The sequence below is a fragment of the Chanos chanos genome, chromosome 15 (assembly GCF_902362185.1).
Source record: "Chanos chanos chromosome 15, fChaCha1.1, whole genome shotgun sequence".
Taxonomy (NCBI): Eukaryota; Metazoa; Chordata; class Actinopteri; order Gonorynchiformes; family Chanidae; genus Chanos; species Chanos chanos.
Window position 1 is genome coordinate 14,781,106 of NC_044509.1, and position 17,836 is coordinate 14,798,941.

Consider the following 17,836-nt stretch of genomic DNA (forward strand, 5'->3'; position numbering starts at 1 on the left):
ACTGTCAAATTTCTGAATTGTATCTGCTCTAAATAAGTAAACATTTTAAGGTCGTCATAGTTAACATGTCACAGAAGTCACAGGAGACATCCGAGCTATTTGACAAGCAAAGGAAAAAAAACGCTTGGGGGCTGTGATAGTGTTTACTATGGTTGAAAGGCTATTATGCTTCACTGCCATTTACTGACACTACCAGGTCTGTTTATATAATAATACACACACGTGTAACAACTACGCAGTATTTCCAAACAAACACACACATGCTCACTGCTACAACTACAGACATAAACACTTCATTTTGTTAATCAACGGTCTCATAAAATGAGAAATGGGTACCTTTGCGTCAGTCTTTTTGAAGACGGGATCATCCTCATCAACCTCAAAGTAGATTTCTGTGGTGGTAATTGAAAGAGTTCCACGGGCTACGACGACTGGCGCCACCAGCTGGGCTGGAGTACTTAGTACCACTGGCCCTGTAAAACACATCAGAGTGCAAATGAACACATATTTCATACCTTCTCCTAAACACTGCGCTCATTAAAAAAAAAATCTGATACACTGTTATTGCTTAGAATCATCAAAACCTTAGCGATAAAATCTTGAGTGAGAGTGTATTAACTAACTAACTAACTATCGAAATAAATGCTTCAATAATTCTGAATGCATTAAAAACAAATCTAATGTTAACATTTTACAGCGGCGCAATATTGTAATCTGATTCACTGGTTACTCCTGCATAAGGAGCATACAAACAATGACATACATTTGGATGTTATCGAAAGTGTTAGTTAGTCGGGAATCAATCTGGAGCTCTCTAGCGTCAGCAAACAGTTAATCAGTCTGACAAAGCCCAAGTGTGCTGTACTTCTCAACCACAGTGGTAGCGTGATTCTCCACAGTGACAGCGATTTCACAAGCAATTTGATTTGAGTTGAGTTCTGCAGGGTTAGTGTGTTCACACATGGATCTGAGATAAAAAAAAACAACAAAAAAAAACTTGCCTCTTGAGGTAAATATTCGTGGACGGAAAGACACTAAAATTGAATGTACAGGTAGGCATTACCACAAACACCCCAGCATATTTAACAGAGCTTCCTAAGGACTCTGATGGTAAAGTTGATGTGGAATTCTAGATAGCAATATTCAACATAGAGAAAACATACACCTCTCAAGTGCGGGCATTAAGATGGGTGAGGGCATGTTCAAGGGTACGGCATGTCATGTTCTGTTACCTGCCAGATTGTCGATTTCTTTCTCCTGCAGGAGGCTGACAGCGTCATCATCTCCCTCCAGCATCAGCTCCGTCTCTGGGTTTTGACTGACCACAGACTGGCTACGGAAAGTCTTCTTGGACTTGACTCCTTCTTCCTCCTCAGGGCCTACTCACAGGACACAACAAATCTGCCTCAGACCTTCTGATCGATCGGCGGCACTTCAAACTCTGACCGTTTACAGTAGACATCCTTCTTTTGTTTTTATTCATATGTAGATGTGTAAGCTGTGCATTAAGATGCTACTCTCGCCCTACGTTGTAATAAAAGTTAGCAATATAAGACATATGTACTGAATATCCATTTTTCAGATTGTATGAGATTAAGCTCAGTGAAAATTACGTCACTGACCATAGTCCTCAAGGGACTTGAGTGACACGTCTGAGTGGGTGGAGCCAAATGCGTTGCGTACAAATCTCCGCCTCCTGCGAAGGTCATCCTCCCAGTAGTCCAAACGCCAGAAATCATTTAACTGACTGTGGGGAGAACGAGGGAAAGCAGACTTTGTATTGGATGAAAACCAAAAAAAACCAAACAAAAAAAATCCTCTGAAATAAACCAGCACATCATCTGAAAACAGCCTCCTTGTGAAGGAATAATAATATGTCAAAACAATGCTTTGTTGAACAACCTCAAATAAGTTAGAACTTGTGATCCACAACCCACTGATATGATACACTAAAAGAGATACACCATGAATCACTATTAAGCATGGTGCAAAGTTTAGATTCTGAGGTAAACCACACTCCTGAATAATATTCATCCCATATCCCTCCAGTTTATGGATGCAGCCCCCAGGGCAACATCAGTCAGATAATGCTAGATTAATAATGCTTACAATACCAGAGGGTTATATATCTGCAAATGTCTCCTGTGAGAGATTGAGAAGTGCTGAGTTTTTCCATATCGACTCTGTAAAACAGGAGGACACACAGTTCCTTTACCTCTGTGACATCGTTCCCCAAGCTCCGTGCTTATTGGTCAGAATGTTCAGAATCTTCTGTTTCAGCTGATTGGCAGTCACATGATCTCTGTGCTTGGCTGCACTGATCAGGTGATCACACATCTTCTCCTCCTCCCTCCGGTCTGCGGCATACTGAGCACAGTTTGACTGAGGAGTACAGACACACAGTATGAGTATGAGTATGAGTATGAGGAGTGTGTCGTAGACCTGGGTTTGGATTTTCTAACATCACCAAGCACCACCATCTTTAGAATATATGAATAATGTAATGTAGTGATTAACATTTTGCAAATATACTGACCAATCACAGACCACAATACTGTTTTGTACAAGCAACAACCACAACGACAAAAAATGTGTATACTATTTGTTTGTATACTATTTGTATATCAGACTTTTTATTTATTGGCTTGGTGCTGCTGGACTAGAGAGGAAGGGGACAGAGAGACAGAGAGCTGACCTCAAATTCAGCGTGTTTGTGGACGTCCTCTGCTCTCTGCCTGTTGAGAATAAACTCTGCCTCGTTGGCTACGCGTACAATGTGGTCCTTCATAGCGTGACAGAGCAGCCTGGGAGAGGGAAAGAAAGCCGACGCGGAACAGCGAGAACATCTGTCAGCTGACTTACCAGGGCATCCGTGGATCATTTATTGTGGATAAATGAACATGGATGGGGTTTTAACTCATTACCGAATTACAAGCAGATCAGCCATGATTTGTTGATTAATTCTGAAGTCATGAATGATCACATTACCTTCCTTCATTGATGAGCTCTATGAAGGCAAGACCTGCGTTCTTTTGGATGGAGTTTTGCCACTCCTAATAAGAAAAAAAAACCCAAAAATCACAAAGACAAATTTTATATGCCGAAATAAGTCTCTTACAAATGTTCTCTCACATCTGGAGCTTATCTGTTCACTGCTAGTTTTTACATCTATAGCGGTTACACACACTGAGGACTAAAAGAAGGTGGCGGGGGGGCTCAAAGAAACAAATAAAAAAACAGAAGTCTGGACAAAGCAAAAGGCATTTTTAGAATTTAACTGTAGTCCCAAAACATCCTTCAGTCTAAAAACAAACAAACAAACAAAGAAAGCCCTGTAAAACTGTTGACAATGTTCACAGACAGTGATCAAAGACCTAGTGGATAATGGCTTATAAAGTGTGATAGAAGAGGGGGATTTATTGACGCTCTTTGTTTTGAAAGGCTCTTTGGTACATTAATGGAAGCGGTTGCTGACAGGGGAAGGCAGGCGGCACTCAGGCTCAGCTGCGGATGGTTCTAGATGGGCACATCAGAGGCGGATCCAGTTACGTTCCCCTTCCTGCGGATCAATATTTGGGCTAAAGTTTCCTCCCCCGAGCTCCCTAATGGCAGGAGAAGTCTGGATGTACAGTAATGTTATCCGTGCTGACGCCGAGACCAGCTCACTGAGAGGGACGGGAAGAAAGGAGGAGAGGAAGAGAAACCGACCTTCACGCAGCGGGGCGGACCCCACATCCAGCTCCTGGCTCCGTGTCCGGAATCAGAAACAGAACCAGAGCTGGAGCTGCTCTCAAACAGCTCAGCTGAAGGCCTTGTTGTAAACATGGGGTTCTCAGTAAGTGTTTTAAAGACCAACACAAGGACCAAGGATGTGTTGATATATTTGGGAAAATGGGAAAGTTTTCAGTGTGGCGAAAGTCTCCAAATGTATGCCTTTGTGTTGTTCACTGCTGCGCAGATGAACGGATGAACTTGAAAGATTCTACAAGGGACACTGTGTTCGTACTGATGAAAACCTGAGACAGGATGCTGTTCAACCACTGGAACTTGCTATTGGACACAGTAGGATTCCTTAAAAGGTAAGAAAAGAGTCTTTGAACCAGTTCTACAGATGCAGAATACAACTAGATTACACTGCACTGTCAACAGAGACTCTCCACTGAAAATCCTTTAAAGCCCTGGATTGGGTTTAAATTGTGTCCAGAAAACTAGCCTTTAATTAACAAAGGTCATGTTAATGTTTTGAATTTAAAACTCTTCCTGGTGTTCTTTGGTTAATAATTTCTTGTTTTGTTTGAAGTGAAACTGAAACATGAAAAAATGCTTCATTTTACTGAACTGCGTTGATATTCACTTGACGAATTTCCACTGAGATGCAATTTACGTGCGTTTGATTCGTGTATATTTGTTTTGTATCTCATGTGATGATTGTTTAATGGCCTGTCTAATGGTGGCTTAACGAATTTAATGTGTATTTGGTCACATAAAGCAGGAACTGGATCTGTTGCTACGGCAGCGGTTTTTATTGAGCTGCAAATGAAGGGTGGGACTGTAATCAGATCCTGAGAGGTCTCAAACCAAATAACTTACAACACACACACACACACACACACACACACACACACACAAACACACAGACAAACACGCACACAAACACACAGACACACACACAAACACACACGCACACGGTCACACACACGCACACACACACACACACGCTCGCACACACACACACGCTCGCACACACACACACGCTCGCACACACACACACACGCTCACACACACATAAACACACGCACACACGCTCACACACACGCTCACACACACAAACACACGTTCACACACACACACGCACACAAACACACACACAAACACACACGCTCTTACACACACACGCTCACACACACACACACACGCACACACACAAACACACACACACACACACACACACACACACACACCCACACAAAACAACTTTGCGGAAATACAAGCAGAGCAAACTGACAGTTATGGGAGAGGAGAACATTTGAGTCTGTTTGTTAGACCTTCAAAAAAGAATAGAAGGAAAGAAAAGAAAAATATCTCACCTGTGAGCACAGGAGCATCACTAACTCCACAACTGATGTGCTGGATTTCATACAGACCAGACCTGCAGATGTGGAAAAAAAAAAACCCCAGATGTTTTAGCATAGACACAAATACGTACTTGCAACAGCAAATCCCTCAAAATCTATCTGGAAAACTCCAAGACAAAACTTACAACCTGGCCTAGAGTCTTTAAGCGTGTCAGAAGACTTAATATTTCAGTATCGTACCAAACCCAATTACATAAACATTTACATAAAACAAACAACAGGCATTTGAAACAGGACAACGGCATAGACAACAAAGCCTGACAGAAATGTAGACAGATAGGAAAACAGAGACAGGAAGACGTGGGAGGAAAGAAAATGAGACAGAGAGCGAGGAAGCAGATGAAGACTCAAATGGAAGACAGCAGCATTAACGAGAAGCGGGTGTGATCTAGACTGATCCCGAAAGTCTCAGCTGAAAACACAGACTCTTCTGCATTTGCCCTGATCTCAGATCAGCGGTGGAGACATGGTCCACTTCCCCCCTGGAAAAAAAACCCTGCTTTTACCCTCTCACCTGTCCTGTGGGTACCTACTGCGGCTCCATGAGGGCATTTAGGCAGCGAGCAGACACAAACAGGGCTGACAGTGAGGGACTCCACAGTGTGGACAGTGAGGGACTCCACAGAGACACCAGGAAGAGGAAAGAGCAGCACTATACAGCACCTGTACCTTCTATCAGCAACTCCTGTCCGTGGCTCCCCAGCAGCGTGCGCGACAGGAAGGGCGCAAAGTCGACGAAAATCTCCCGCAGCAGAGGGGCGACCTTCTCCAGAGCACGTTCCAACTTCGTGGTGATGCTGTAGGTGAAAAAAAGGAACGACAGAGGGCGAGAAAGGGGGAGAGAGAGAGAGAGAGAGAGAGATAGAGAGAGAGAGGAGAAAGAGATGACAGATGGAGGACAAGTGGAGTTCAGATAATGATAGCATGATTGGTGGTGGAGCGATAAGACAGATGAAGACGGAGTGAAAGAGAGGAAAACACGGTTAGAACTGTAGTTTTTGGTGAAAGCCTGTAGAAACACATTCACTGACTATTAGTTTTGTTAGGCCGTGTTAATGGTGACGGGGGGATAACGGTGTTAATGGTTGTGTGGGGTGGGAAGAGTATCAGGAGGCAAAGGCGTAAGGCACGCTGCTCTGTGAGCGAGCTGACCGCTCCTTCACTCTCACTGTGTGAGGCCAAAAGCTTCGCTAGCCTGGGCTAAGGGCGTGGCCGCGGCTCAGCGGATGTAAATGACGCCAGAGTCTCTGACTTAAAAATGTTTATGGTGAGAAGGAGGAAGGGAAATACAGGAGTCTACTGCATCCAAGCACAGTGAGAAAAGCCAGAATAAGCTCTACTGCGGGTGCTGTGCTTTTCATTGGACGAGAAGTGGTAAAGGATGAGGAGGAAGTGATTCTGTCACAATCAAAGTGTTTTATGATACCCGATCAAGGCGTAGGGTCCACAGGTATAAATCCAGGCTAATTAAGCCTACTCAGTACGCTGCAGCTTACAGATCTCTCTCTCTCTCTCTCTCAGACTTAGAGTCAGGCAGCGCTAAAGTGATTGAGCGCGTGTCTATAGAACAGGACCGAATCACGTCACCCTAATCCATTACAGATGGGGAAACAAACTGCAGCGGTGTAGCCTGCCAGCTAAAAGCCCTCAACCACCAGCAAACACCTTGCTGCTGACCTTCAGCACACACACACACACACACACACACACACACTCACAGAGATGGTGGGCGGTCATACAGGGCAAGAGAGAGCGCATCAGAGAGAAACAGACTGGGGGGGAGGAGAGAGAGAGAGGGGGAGGGAAGGAGGGTGGGGGAAAGAGAGAGAGAGAGGGAGGGAGCTGCTGAAGTGTAGTTGCTGGCTGGTGGGGGTGGAAGGTGGGGGAGTTGTTGGGGGAAGGGGGGGGGGGGGGCAACCAGCAGAAGCTTCCTTGCCTAAGACACTGTCCTGCATCTCTGGGGGCTGTCTGGAATCCTGCCAAGGAGCTAAGGGATTTGAATTCAGGAGGCGTCAGCCTGGTTCGCAGTGGACACTGGTCCACTAAGGCACTGGAATACAAATGGGCAGAGACACATAGTAATTAAGGTTTTTCAAATATTCATTGATGTCTTATCATATCTTATTGATCTCTTTAAAGCTGTAGCTCAAAGAAAGGGTGAGTATTAGTGCGGAGAGAGCTGTGTGCTTTCTGGCTCTGTTAAATGAGAGGGTCGTGGTGCTAGAGACTTGACTCATGGTACGCTGCAGTACAAATCTAATTACACAAATGACGAAATACATAATGATGATATGGGACGTTTTATGCAGATTGCTACATGTTTTATAGATCATTATGTGATTGGAGATTTGTAGGGCATATTTCCAAGCTCATCTCTAAACATGAGCAGAGGCCAACTCCAAAACTGTCACTTTTTTGGGAGAAGCAGATAAGTGAGGACGGGTAAGCAGCACTTGCTGATTTTTTAACAGGCTTCAAACATGCCAAGCCCTTAACAACAAACTCTCTCTGAGGTCACATACAATACACCACGCTAGCATGCTGCGGGGGGGGGGTGTGCCTCTCCAAGAGAGAGGACCAGCAGGGGGCGTGAGAGAGCACACCAAGAGGCCATTAAAAAAAACAAGCAACAGAACAAAGGGCAGGATGGTGGAGGATAAGGGGGAGGAGGGATGAGTGGAAGAAATGAGCAAAAAGAAAGAGAGAGAGAGAGAGAGACAGAGAGACAGAGAAAGGGATGAGACAGCGAGTCAGGTGAGAGAGAGAGAGATAGATAGATAGAGAGAGAAAGGGATGAGACAGTGAGTCAGGTGAGAGAGAGAGAGAGAGAGAGAGAGAAAGGGATGAGACAGTGAGTCAGGTGAGAGAGAGAGAGAGAGAGAGAAGGAGGAAGAGACGGAACAAGCTGAGAGAAGAGAAGCTACCCGCGGGGTGGTGAGTGTTGGATGAGGCGGTAGCAGTGTGGAGAGGGGACATTTAGGGCGGACACACGGATTTCGGCGGGCCGTGTCCTCGTACCTCATATTCTCCACCGTGTCCTCGGGCATGGGTGCCACCGTCTGCACTGCCGGCAGGTTCTTACTGGTGGCACCGTTCACAAAGCTAGAGGAAGAGGAGGATGAGGAAGAGGCGGAGTCTGTGGCACCTGCAGCAAAGACAAAAAAAACAAAAGTAAGGATGGAATAACACTGGGATTATCACAACCCAGTTGTGATACAAAAACTCTCCAAAAATAGCATCTATGAATTAATGAATATACCCACAGCACCAAGTACAGCTCAAGTGAGAAGGGCATTTTGAGGTAGTTCACATGACTGTCATAGAAATGTAGATATGGTTAGAAATGTTGCAGAGAGATACTGTGAGAGATGCTGAGAGGTGGTTAGTCATGATATGGATTTGTCCTTTACAGGAGACAGGGGAATAGAGCCCTCTAGTGGCCGCCATAAGAAACAAAACTTTGCCCCTTCCCAGTTAAACTAGTGACTGACATGAACACTGATATTTGCAAATGTGTAATTCTCAAAAAAAAAAAAAAGAAAAAAAGAAAAAAGCCTCCAAAAACATCTCTTTTCACAGCTTATTCAATTTTCTGCTCTACTAGGTCACATCAACCCTGATGGCCTGGGGCCAATTCCAAAATAGCGAGGTTAAAAAAAAAAAACCTTAAACCCATAATGTCATGGCCATTTCTTTATTAAGGACATTAAACTGAAGGAAATGCTTAAATCACACATCATCAAATACTTAAAAGTATATATAACATAAAATATAAAATCAAATCGTATCACATTATTAAAGACAATGGATTCTTTAAGCTTTGAAAAATAAGTCTCCCTCCCCCCCCCATCACAACCCCCTCTCTGGTGGGAATATTGTCACTAAACTCACCTGTGGTGTTGATCATGCTTTTGGGGGTCACTGCGGCAGCGGCAAAGATATTGGGCGTGCTACCTGACGGCGCCGACCCGCTGGTGGTGGGTGTGCCCACGGTGTTTACCGCCAGACTGCCAGGCGGGGGTTTCTTTACTGGCACTACCACACTCCTGTGAGCATGTAAACACACACACAGAGAGACACACAGAACAATGACTGATAAAAGAACGAGAGGGGCCACACAACGTAACACTAACATTTTCTTATCAGGTCAATAGGTCGGTTTGAACTGAACGCAAAGGCTGTGTACCTGCTGCATACAGTGCTTTTGGAAGAGCAGTCTGTGGCTAATCACAAATAGTGGGCTTTTGTGTGTTCAATTTTCTCCCTCTGTGCTTTAATTAGACTAAAGGAGTGTGAATGGCTTGTAGTTACGTGGTAATAAACCGAAATAATGAGGACATTAGGTAACAGGAGTGAGTCTGAGTGGGTCTGAAATATGACCAGCAGCTCTGTCAGGGTCTTTTGTGCCAAAAACAGAGGAAGGTTTCAGTGTACAAAATGGAGGCTGTCATCAGACAAAAAATGAACAGAAAAAAGTCAAATAGAGAGAGAGAGAGAGAGAGAACATGCGAGTTCTGGCATAGAGTGTTTCAGGAATTTATGTTCTGGATTACTTAATTTCTGCTCAGGAGTATTTAAGTCATTTCTGAGAGGAACAAAATGCGTTTGTCCTAGAGGGGAACAGGATTTTTAAAAAACAATGATTTTGGAAGTACTGATCTTTCGAACGCGTCTAATAATTCACATGTTTCCGCATGGCTTTTCTCAGCAGAGTCGTACAAAAGTTCACAAGAAGCCTGCCGAAGACTGGGGCACCGGCGAGGCAGCTTTTGATAAAATATTCACTTCATCGTAATTCATTATTCATTCTGCTAGTGCTCATAAATCATATGCAGTATAATTTTCATCATGTATTATTTATTAGATTTTCTTAATTGGGGAACCCAGAACAAAGCCGTGAAATGAACACAGAGAAACACTGGGCTGTGTTTAAATCCACGTACCGGAAGTTTCTATACAAAAAGTCACTTTGGTTTCCTTTCCCAGGGCCTGTGTACACTACATACACACAGGCTCGTCTGCTCCTCCCTTATGGGGATGAAAGAGACGCGTGTGTGTGTGTATAGCACTGAGGATGAGACTAAAGGCAAGATTCTCTCTCTCTCAGAAAAAAAGATGTATTCAAATTTGCTATGCAGTTGTGTATTTGAAACAGAACAGAACTGTAGGCATAGTAACAATATCTTCCTACAGCATAGCAACCGTATTTTTTCAACAACAGTTGCTGGTTTCTTATAAATAGAAATATTCCTGTACAAGTCCTTAAAATAAGCATTACTGTGAGTCTCGTGTGCTGTGGCATTTATTCCCCTCCCTGTCTATACTGGGGGGTTTGATCTATGAATTTAAAAGGAGAAAAGAAATCATTTCTGATCATTTCACTGACTGCCACTGCTGAGCTGTCAGTTTTTTCTTAAGTATTCAGATTCTTTTTTTTTTTTAATTTGAATTTGATGTAAACCAGTAGTGTTTACAACAGTATACTGGCACTATATGTTGCCCGTGGAGTAATATTCAGTTTTCAGCCCCAAAACAGCGCCAACACAAAAACATCTAGTCAAAAGTCAAAACTGGCAACGTACACCCCAAGAGCCTTTTGGAATCCGCAGACAAAAAAAAAAAATAAAAGGACATTTTTTACCATAAAATTTGTCCTTACGGTATCCAGCCCGACTGAGCACTTCAAAGTGGGTCATGCGATAACAGTGTGGCGACGTGAGGTGCCTCCTCTAGTTATTTTTAGCTCTATGTCTGAGGCGTACCTGTCAAAGGAATGGAACTGCATGGGCAGCATGGCAGCGGCCTCCCTCTTCAGGGCGGGGTCGGGGTGGTAAGGCTGCGGCTCGGGACCGGCCTCGGCACCCTCCACGGGGGCGGCCACCAAGCTCTTAAGGATCTCTTTGACGTTGATGCCCTTGTTGGCCTGGCTGATGCTAGAGATGGAAGCCGCCGGTTTCAAGACCTCCACCCCGGGAGGAGACTCCAGGAGGCTCTCGCGGGATTTCCTTACTTCGGAGGAGAGGGTGCAGAGCAGCTCGCTCATGGCGTCCGGCCCTCCCCCTGTCCCGCTCCCGCCGGCCTCCCCGCCCAGCTCTGCTCCGTTCAGCGCTCCAGAAACGTGCTCCTCCCCGATGCCGGAGTCTGTGTGAGGAAGAGAGCTCTCCAGAGGCAGGTCTTCCAGCGGCGTGGTTGCCTGCCTCTCTCGCACGCTATCAGAGAAGGAGGATGGGTTCTCTGAAACACACACACACACACACACATACATATGCAGTCATTAGATATGCATGCCAGCAGTGGGTAATGTAGTTTCTACTCATCAGAAAGCTTGGAATCCCATCGATGGGAGCCAAACTAATTCCCGCCTGACTCCTCTCACTCCTCAGCTCCTCCCTCTGTGCTGCACTTCCACTCCAGTTCTTATCAGAGCTGTGCTATTCCTCTCTCCTGCCATCTTTTTCTTTTTTTTTTTTTCCTCTAGTGGACAAACTGTATCATCAGTTTTAGCAGACCGGGGAGCGAAGCGTGTGACAGCCACGCGACAGACGCATTTCATTTCATGCATTCTTCCACCGGATCAGTCTTCATCTTTCACTCCTCTCTGTCTCTGCCTTCGTCTGTCTCCTCCTCTCAGTATCAGTAGGTGACACATCCGGCTGTGGGGCAGGGTGTTATAACCAATCAACCGTGATTTCGGAACTGATGTGTCTGTCAGGAAGGGGATTTTATTCCACCATTTATATAAGTATTGCATTTATTTTGTAGGAAAGATAAAAATGGTTTTTGACATTCAGGAATGCGGGCTACCACATTAGCACGTGTTGCTTGACGCCTGCTTGTATTATAAAGTGTAGGGGGCGGGCGCCGGGGCGGAACGGCGGTAAATTGAATCGCGCGCCGTCTTTGAGGTCGTGAATTTGACTCTCAGCGATGCCACCAGCTGGGTCGGGCATCGCAACCAACACAACTTATCTTTTTCTGGGAGGGTCAGCTTGACAGCATAGTTCACCAAGCACTGTGTCAGTGACTCCTAATGTAAACGGGTTTTGCATGTTGGGTTATGGAGAGTAGTAGTGGCTGATGTCTGCTGCTTGTCCATCTAATTTTCTTACTCCTCCCATTCATTTAATGCTCCGCCAATATCATTCTCCACTGTCATTCAATGTCATGGCTTGTTCTTGTGGTCTACACTACTGACTCATATTACTGCTACAATACAGGTGTCTCTCTTTATTCTCTCTCTCTCTCTCTCTCTCTCTCTTTATTCTCTCTCTCTCTCTCTAGCTCCAAAACCTTGCTCTCCTACTACACCTCTTCACATTCATTACCCATTCTTTTTCAGCCCATCTCTCTCACTTTCTCCCTCTCCCTCTCTCTCTCAGTTTGGTATTCACTGTGTAAAATGCACAGAAGCCATGTCGACACACCGCACAGAGAGGCCATTTCACCGCTGGCTTACGGCGCCTTGATGGATGTTTATTAGCATTCCTGTTTTCCTAATGCTGTTTCTCCCGCCCTCCCCCGCCAACTGATCTAATTGTGTCCTCAGTAAGAAAGCGAGAGCATGAATAAATCATTAGAGAAATGCTAAGGGGGATTCCAATGGGCAGGGCCTTGCGGTAGGTGGTGAATAATTTCTCCATTCATCTATACTGACAAGGTTAGACGCACACAAGCACATACACACACACAGACACAGACACAGACACACACATGCTCACACACAAGTGCGTGTCTACACTTCCAAGGACACTGCAGCGGTCAGTTCCATGCAGGGAAGACAAGAAGGTTTTGGCTCCAACCTGTGCTGGTGGGCGAGTTAATCTCTTGTCGAATGCTCCTCCCCGATAGGCTGCTGGACCTGCCAATCTCCCGCTGTGGTTCCAGAATGTCCCGGTACTTGGACACCATTAGTACCGAGATGAAGTAGACCACGGCCAGGGCCAAGAACTGAGCTTGCTTACTGTCATCCTACACACACACACACACACACACACACACACACACACACACACACAGAAACACACACACACAAAATGAGATAAACACATCATTGTGTTACAAAGATGAACTGCAAAATGTAAAAACAGAAGTAAACTGTGACTAAGAAAAGACATAAAAGAAGAAAGTATAACACACCACGTCTCTGAAAACGACCGCTCGCAGGCGGTTAATGTCCACGTCCTGCAGTAATCTGTCAGGGTCCTTAATGGGGGACAGGTTCCGAGGAACGTTCTGTATGGAGGTCTGTAAACACAACAGGACAAACTCATCACACACACCCACCTCCCCACACAACACATTCTTGGGTCTGTTGGACTAGATTCATACCAGACATCTCTGACAGTTTGCCACAGTGTGTGGTCAACTACTGAACGCCATGGCAAAATGGCTGAGATGTAAAACTGCAGGAAGTTTGTGTGTGTGTGTGTGTGTGTGTGTGTCACCTTGCTGGACGCCGTAGCACTCTGTATATTCTCCTGCGTCTTACTGATGGGAAGAGAGGATTTGTTGCCTCTGTCCCTCTGTCTCTGTCGACACTCCAGACAGTTTCTCACAGCCACACAACACACTGGGAGAGACAAAGAGAATACATGGATATGAGTGTGTTTGAATGTGAGAGATTGACTGAGATTGATTGAGAGAGAGAGAGAGAGAGAGAGAACGGGAAAGTATGTGCAGGAGAGAAAAAGACGGATGGTTCAACAACTGATTTGTGTATTTGACTTCAAATAAAATAAAACATGTAACGAATCTTAAGATAAAATAACACAATTACATACACTGCGCTTACTAATACATAATATATAATCATAAACATAAACATACACTCACAGATAGACACACAAACACGCACAGACACACACACACACACACACACACACACAGACCTAGCCTGAGACACTGGCGCATCAGGCCTCCTGACGACATGTTCTTCTCCGCCTCAATCTCGCTGAAGTTGAGGGAACTGGCAAACACCAGCACATCAACCATCGCCATGAGCCGACTCAGAAAGGTTACCGCTGTCTCTGACGACATGCCCTGCGTGGCCTCCACGTTCTCCAGCTCCGTCTGCAGAGCACAAAACACACACACACACACACACACACACCCTGCTGGTTAGAAACACCTCAGCACTATGGCCACATTCACAAAGAACACAAACACGCATGTGTGTATATGCACATACATATGTACACAGGCAGTGCTCAAGTCTAATGCTCAAAGCTGTGTTGCAAAGAAACACAAGAAATAATAAATGCCATGTTGTATTTAATGGTGAGCAGATAAACACCGGTACACAGACATATGCTCCATCACAGGGTTCCCCAAATCCAGTCCTGGAGGGCCAAGGTCCTGCTGGTTTTCACATTAACCAACCACCGCGCTTTTTGATTGGATAAGGAGTGCACACACCTGTTTCCAAGGTGAAGGGGGGGGGGACAAAGTCCCGGCAGGACGTCGGCCCTTCAGAACCAGATTTTGGTAACCTTGTCCCATCATATGCTCAGTGGAGTGACAACCGTGAGCAGCGTGAAGCAGGCATTGTGGGAAACTTGCACTGAGCCACCAGGTGAAGAGGACATCAGCATAACCCGCCTTTGTGAAACGAGCAGAAACTAGCGGTGGGACCTCGGTGCTCTGCGTGTGGTCGGGGTGGTGAGGTTAGGTGGAGGGGGCACATTGTTGACAGGGGGGGCTGTGCTTTAGCTGCGTGTGCGCCGAGATGCGACTGGTGGGAACTCAGAGGCCCCGTGCAGGCGGAGTGGGTTTCGGCTCTAAGAAATCTCCCACCGTCGTGTGAGGGGAGGGGGGGGGGGGGTGCGGGGTGGGGGTTCAGGACGTTACCCACCTCAGATCCTGCGCCCGTGCTCCCCGAGACGGGCTGCACCTCACTGCTTTTTGTCATTTTTTGAGCGCAGAAGCCTTCCTCCTTCTTTACGCCAACAGAGAGGGGAACAGAGCAGGCTGTCACACAGAGCTTACTCTGGTGCCCCTACTCCGACTTCCACTATAACCTCATGTGTTTACTCAGACGGGCCTCAGATGTGTGTTTTTTCGGATTTGTGTTAACTGTGAGATGGCATTCAGATTTGCTCTGAAGTGTGTATTAGTTGGTTTATCTTAATGGAGCAATATAATTACATAATGCATTGTAAAACACTAAGAAATCATGTGGAACTGCCCCACAAAACACAGACGTCTCCCTCTTACTCTAATGAACATAAAAGATAAATTGACCAAAGAGCAGATTTTCTCTTGTAAAGAGAAACCGAAGACGGCTTTAAGTGTCCGGATGTACATGCTATCTCACACACACACACACACACACACACATGCTCAGACTCTTGTCACAAAACACCAGTATAGATCCAACAGAAAAAGGCCCCCCCTTACTCCACATAAGGACACTGGACTGCTGGAACTGGAGTCCAGTCTTAGGAACCTATAGATGCTGATGTGTTTGTTTACAGTTGAGCATTAAATGAGGCATAATGAGGCTAGTGAAGCACTTTAGCCAGGACATACACATCAACAAATAAGCAACTGGATTCGGCTGGCCCATTATCAGTAGTGTGGTGAGTCCCCAGGACCTGATTTCAAATTCAGTACATTCCTGACTTGAGAACTGACTGACACAGGTCATATGTTAGGACAGAAGGACCAGGAAAGAAACATGGATATTAATAAAGCAAGCATTAAGTTTAGTTTATGAAAAGCATGTCAAAATCGTTAGGAAATGTGTTAGAATAGAAAAAAATGGAACTTACAGGGTTTGCACTAACCTTAGAACTCTGGACATGCAAGAGAAACAAAAAACAGACAAAAAAAGACAAGAAAGAGAGAGAAAGAAAGAAGGAAAGAAAGACAGGACAGTGCACAGAAAACACATAAAGAACACAAAACAAAAAGATGGTTATAAATCAAAGAGGTCAACAGGTAAATAAGAAGTTTAAAATCATAAAAATTGGAGAGATTAGCAGAGATAAAACAGTTAACGCACAGCAACATAAAGAATTAGAGAGAGAGAGAGAAAGAGAGCAGAGTGGGTTTCAGATCTGGTTCTGGGGGGCCATTAGGCAAACTGAATCTCGATATGTATGTGTTAGCAGCTCAATACAGGCATATCAGACCAAATCCATTCCTGTTAACCCCCTCTCAAACCAGAGTACAAATTCAGTGCTCCGCAGTGGCCCCTGAGAACCAGGACTGAAGACTCTGTTTTGTCCTTTGTGTTAGTTAACTGGCCAAAGATTATGTAAATAACACAGACTACATGAATGGGGCCGTATCAGTACTGGTTTAGTTATGGTTTAGACTCAACGTAATTCAGTTCAATCTCGTTATGAAAAATTAAAAAATGAAACACCAGACGACACATCAAAACTCAGTGTTGAGTTTACAGTAGCAAATTTTTCTCAGTTGAATCACCACCAGAGAAATTTCCAGAAGAGAACTCGTGATGTGGTATTTAAATTTATACAGAAGCGCACAACAGCACTCCCTGTTGTCTGTAAGACTCCTCTGGGTTGCAGTAATATGTCAAGGCCAGGTGAGGGCGGTGTAGAGCCACTTACGGAGGGAGAGGTGGCTGCAGACAGAAGGGGGAGGATTCCTCCACAGGCTATGATGATGTTATCCACCATCTGAGAAATGAGGTGAATGGTGTTGTGCACAAATATAATATTTTCATTACTATTCACAAAGTCCATGACCGACTTAGTGGAGTGACTGCAAAAGAGAGAGAGAGAGAGAGAGAGAGAGAGAGTGATGAGAAAAAACTCCAGGCAATTAACGGTCACACATTTTCTGAGAGAATTTAAACTGTATAGTGTCAGTAAAACAATGATGTGGAGAGAAAAAAATGATCCGACGTAGATCACAGATGCAAAAATAGATATGACAATAGTTTTTCTTCAGGCTAATGACCTAACTTACGCAACTATTGATCAAGGAATCAACATGTCTGTGATGCACAGAGAACCTTAACCTGTGTTAATTTCATTAATTATGCCCATGTCCATGGACATATCTACATCATCCAATCAGATATGAATCACACCTATGCTTCTGAGTATTAGGATTGCTCTTATAAAAAGAAGCATGGAGGTGCGCCCCCTGCTGGCCGCTCACCTCCTCCACACATGCACGTCTGTCTCTAGAGCAAAGAGCAGGTCTGTGAGGAGCCTCTGGTGCATGGGAGACCATTTGAACTCTGGGATCCGGAACATGGTGGTCCGCGGTCCGGGGCTGAACTGCCGACGCTGTTCCTCAGTCATGGGCATGCCCCGAAAACCCAGATCCACCCGCAGGTCTCTCTCCATCTGACTGCCCATGCGGCCGTGGAGAGCCTGTCGCAAAACACCCAACACACACACACACACACCCTCCACATAAATACCATTTATCACACTCAATCTGGAGACAGACCGCAGGAGAACCCAATGCCCCTAAACGACGACAAACAAACTGCTCCAGATGGAGTCGCCATTCTCAGACCGCTGAGACGTTCCAAACGGGCCGCGTGCACATGCTAACATTACAGTCTAGGTTTCACAAAAACACACCAATGCACAGGTCAAGATTACCCTAGTTGACACGTGGCCTCGTTGTAACCTTTGCATTAGTAGGTTTGACTTGGAGTTTTTTGTATTTTTCCAATGAAACCCCTCATGCTGTGCCAGAATGCCCTTAAAAGCTTT

At 45.2% G+C, this 17,836-nt stretch overlaps 1 protein-coding gene across 4 annotated transcripts in view; it reads right to left on the bottom strand.

Moving 5' to 3' along the window:
- Nucleotides 1–17,836, bottom strand: part of nbeaa (neurobeachin a) — a 104,148-nt gene that overhangs the window by 9,489 nt on the left and 76,823 nt on the right. Inside the window, exons 23-42 of one of the 4 annotated variants that reach the window (XM_030792370.1) lie at nucleotides 17,268–17,485; nucleotides 16,712–16,865; nucleotides 15,905–15,928; nucleotides 14,986–15,069; nucleotides 14,024–14,204; nucleotides 13,580–13,704; nucleotides 13,272–13,379; nucleotides 12,935–13,103; nucleotides 10,898–11,369; nucleotides 9,027–9,181; nucleotides 8,154–8,280; nucleotides 7,072–7,185; nucleotides 5,799–5,932; nucleotides 5,088–5,149; nucleotides 2,989–3,053; nucleotides 2,696–2,804; nucleotides 2,216–2,382; nucleotides 1,623–1,747; nucleotides 1,233–1,379; nucleotides 337–473 (exon numbers count right to left, since the gene is read on the bottom strand). In XM_030792370.1, coding sequence (XP_030648230.1) covers nucleotides 337–473; nucleotides 1,233–1,379; nucleotides 1,623–1,747; nucleotides 2,216–2,382; nucleotides 2,696–2,804; nucleotides 2,989–3,053; nucleotides 5,088–5,149; nucleotides 5,799–5,932; nucleotides 7,072–7,185; nucleotides 8,154–8,280; nucleotides 9,027–9,181; nucleotides 10,898–11,369; nucleotides 12,935–13,103; nucleotides 13,272–13,379; nucleotides 13,580–13,704; nucleotides 14,024–14,204; nucleotides 14,986–15,069; nucleotides 15,905–15,928; nucleotides 16,712–16,865; nucleotides 17,268–17,485 — 2,877 coding nt within the window. Of the gene's footprint in view, nucleotides 1–336; nucleotides 474–1,232; nucleotides 1,383–1,622; nucleotides 1,748–2,215; nucleotides 2,383–2,695; nucleotides 2,805–2,988; nucleotides 3,054–5,087; nucleotides 5,150–5,798; nucleotides 5,933–7,071; nucleotides 7,186–8,153; nucleotides 8,281–9,026; nucleotides 9,182–10,897; nucleotides 11,370–12,934; nucleotides 13,104–13,271; nucleotides 13,380–13,579; nucleotides 13,705–14,023; nucleotides 14,205–14,985; nucleotides 15,070–15,904; nucleotides 15,929–16,711; nucleotides 16,866–17,267; nucleotides 17,486–17,836 lie in introns of all 4 variants that reach the window. The other 3 variants (XM_030792371.1, XM_030792372.1, XM_030792373.1) reach the window with 3 other exon arrangements.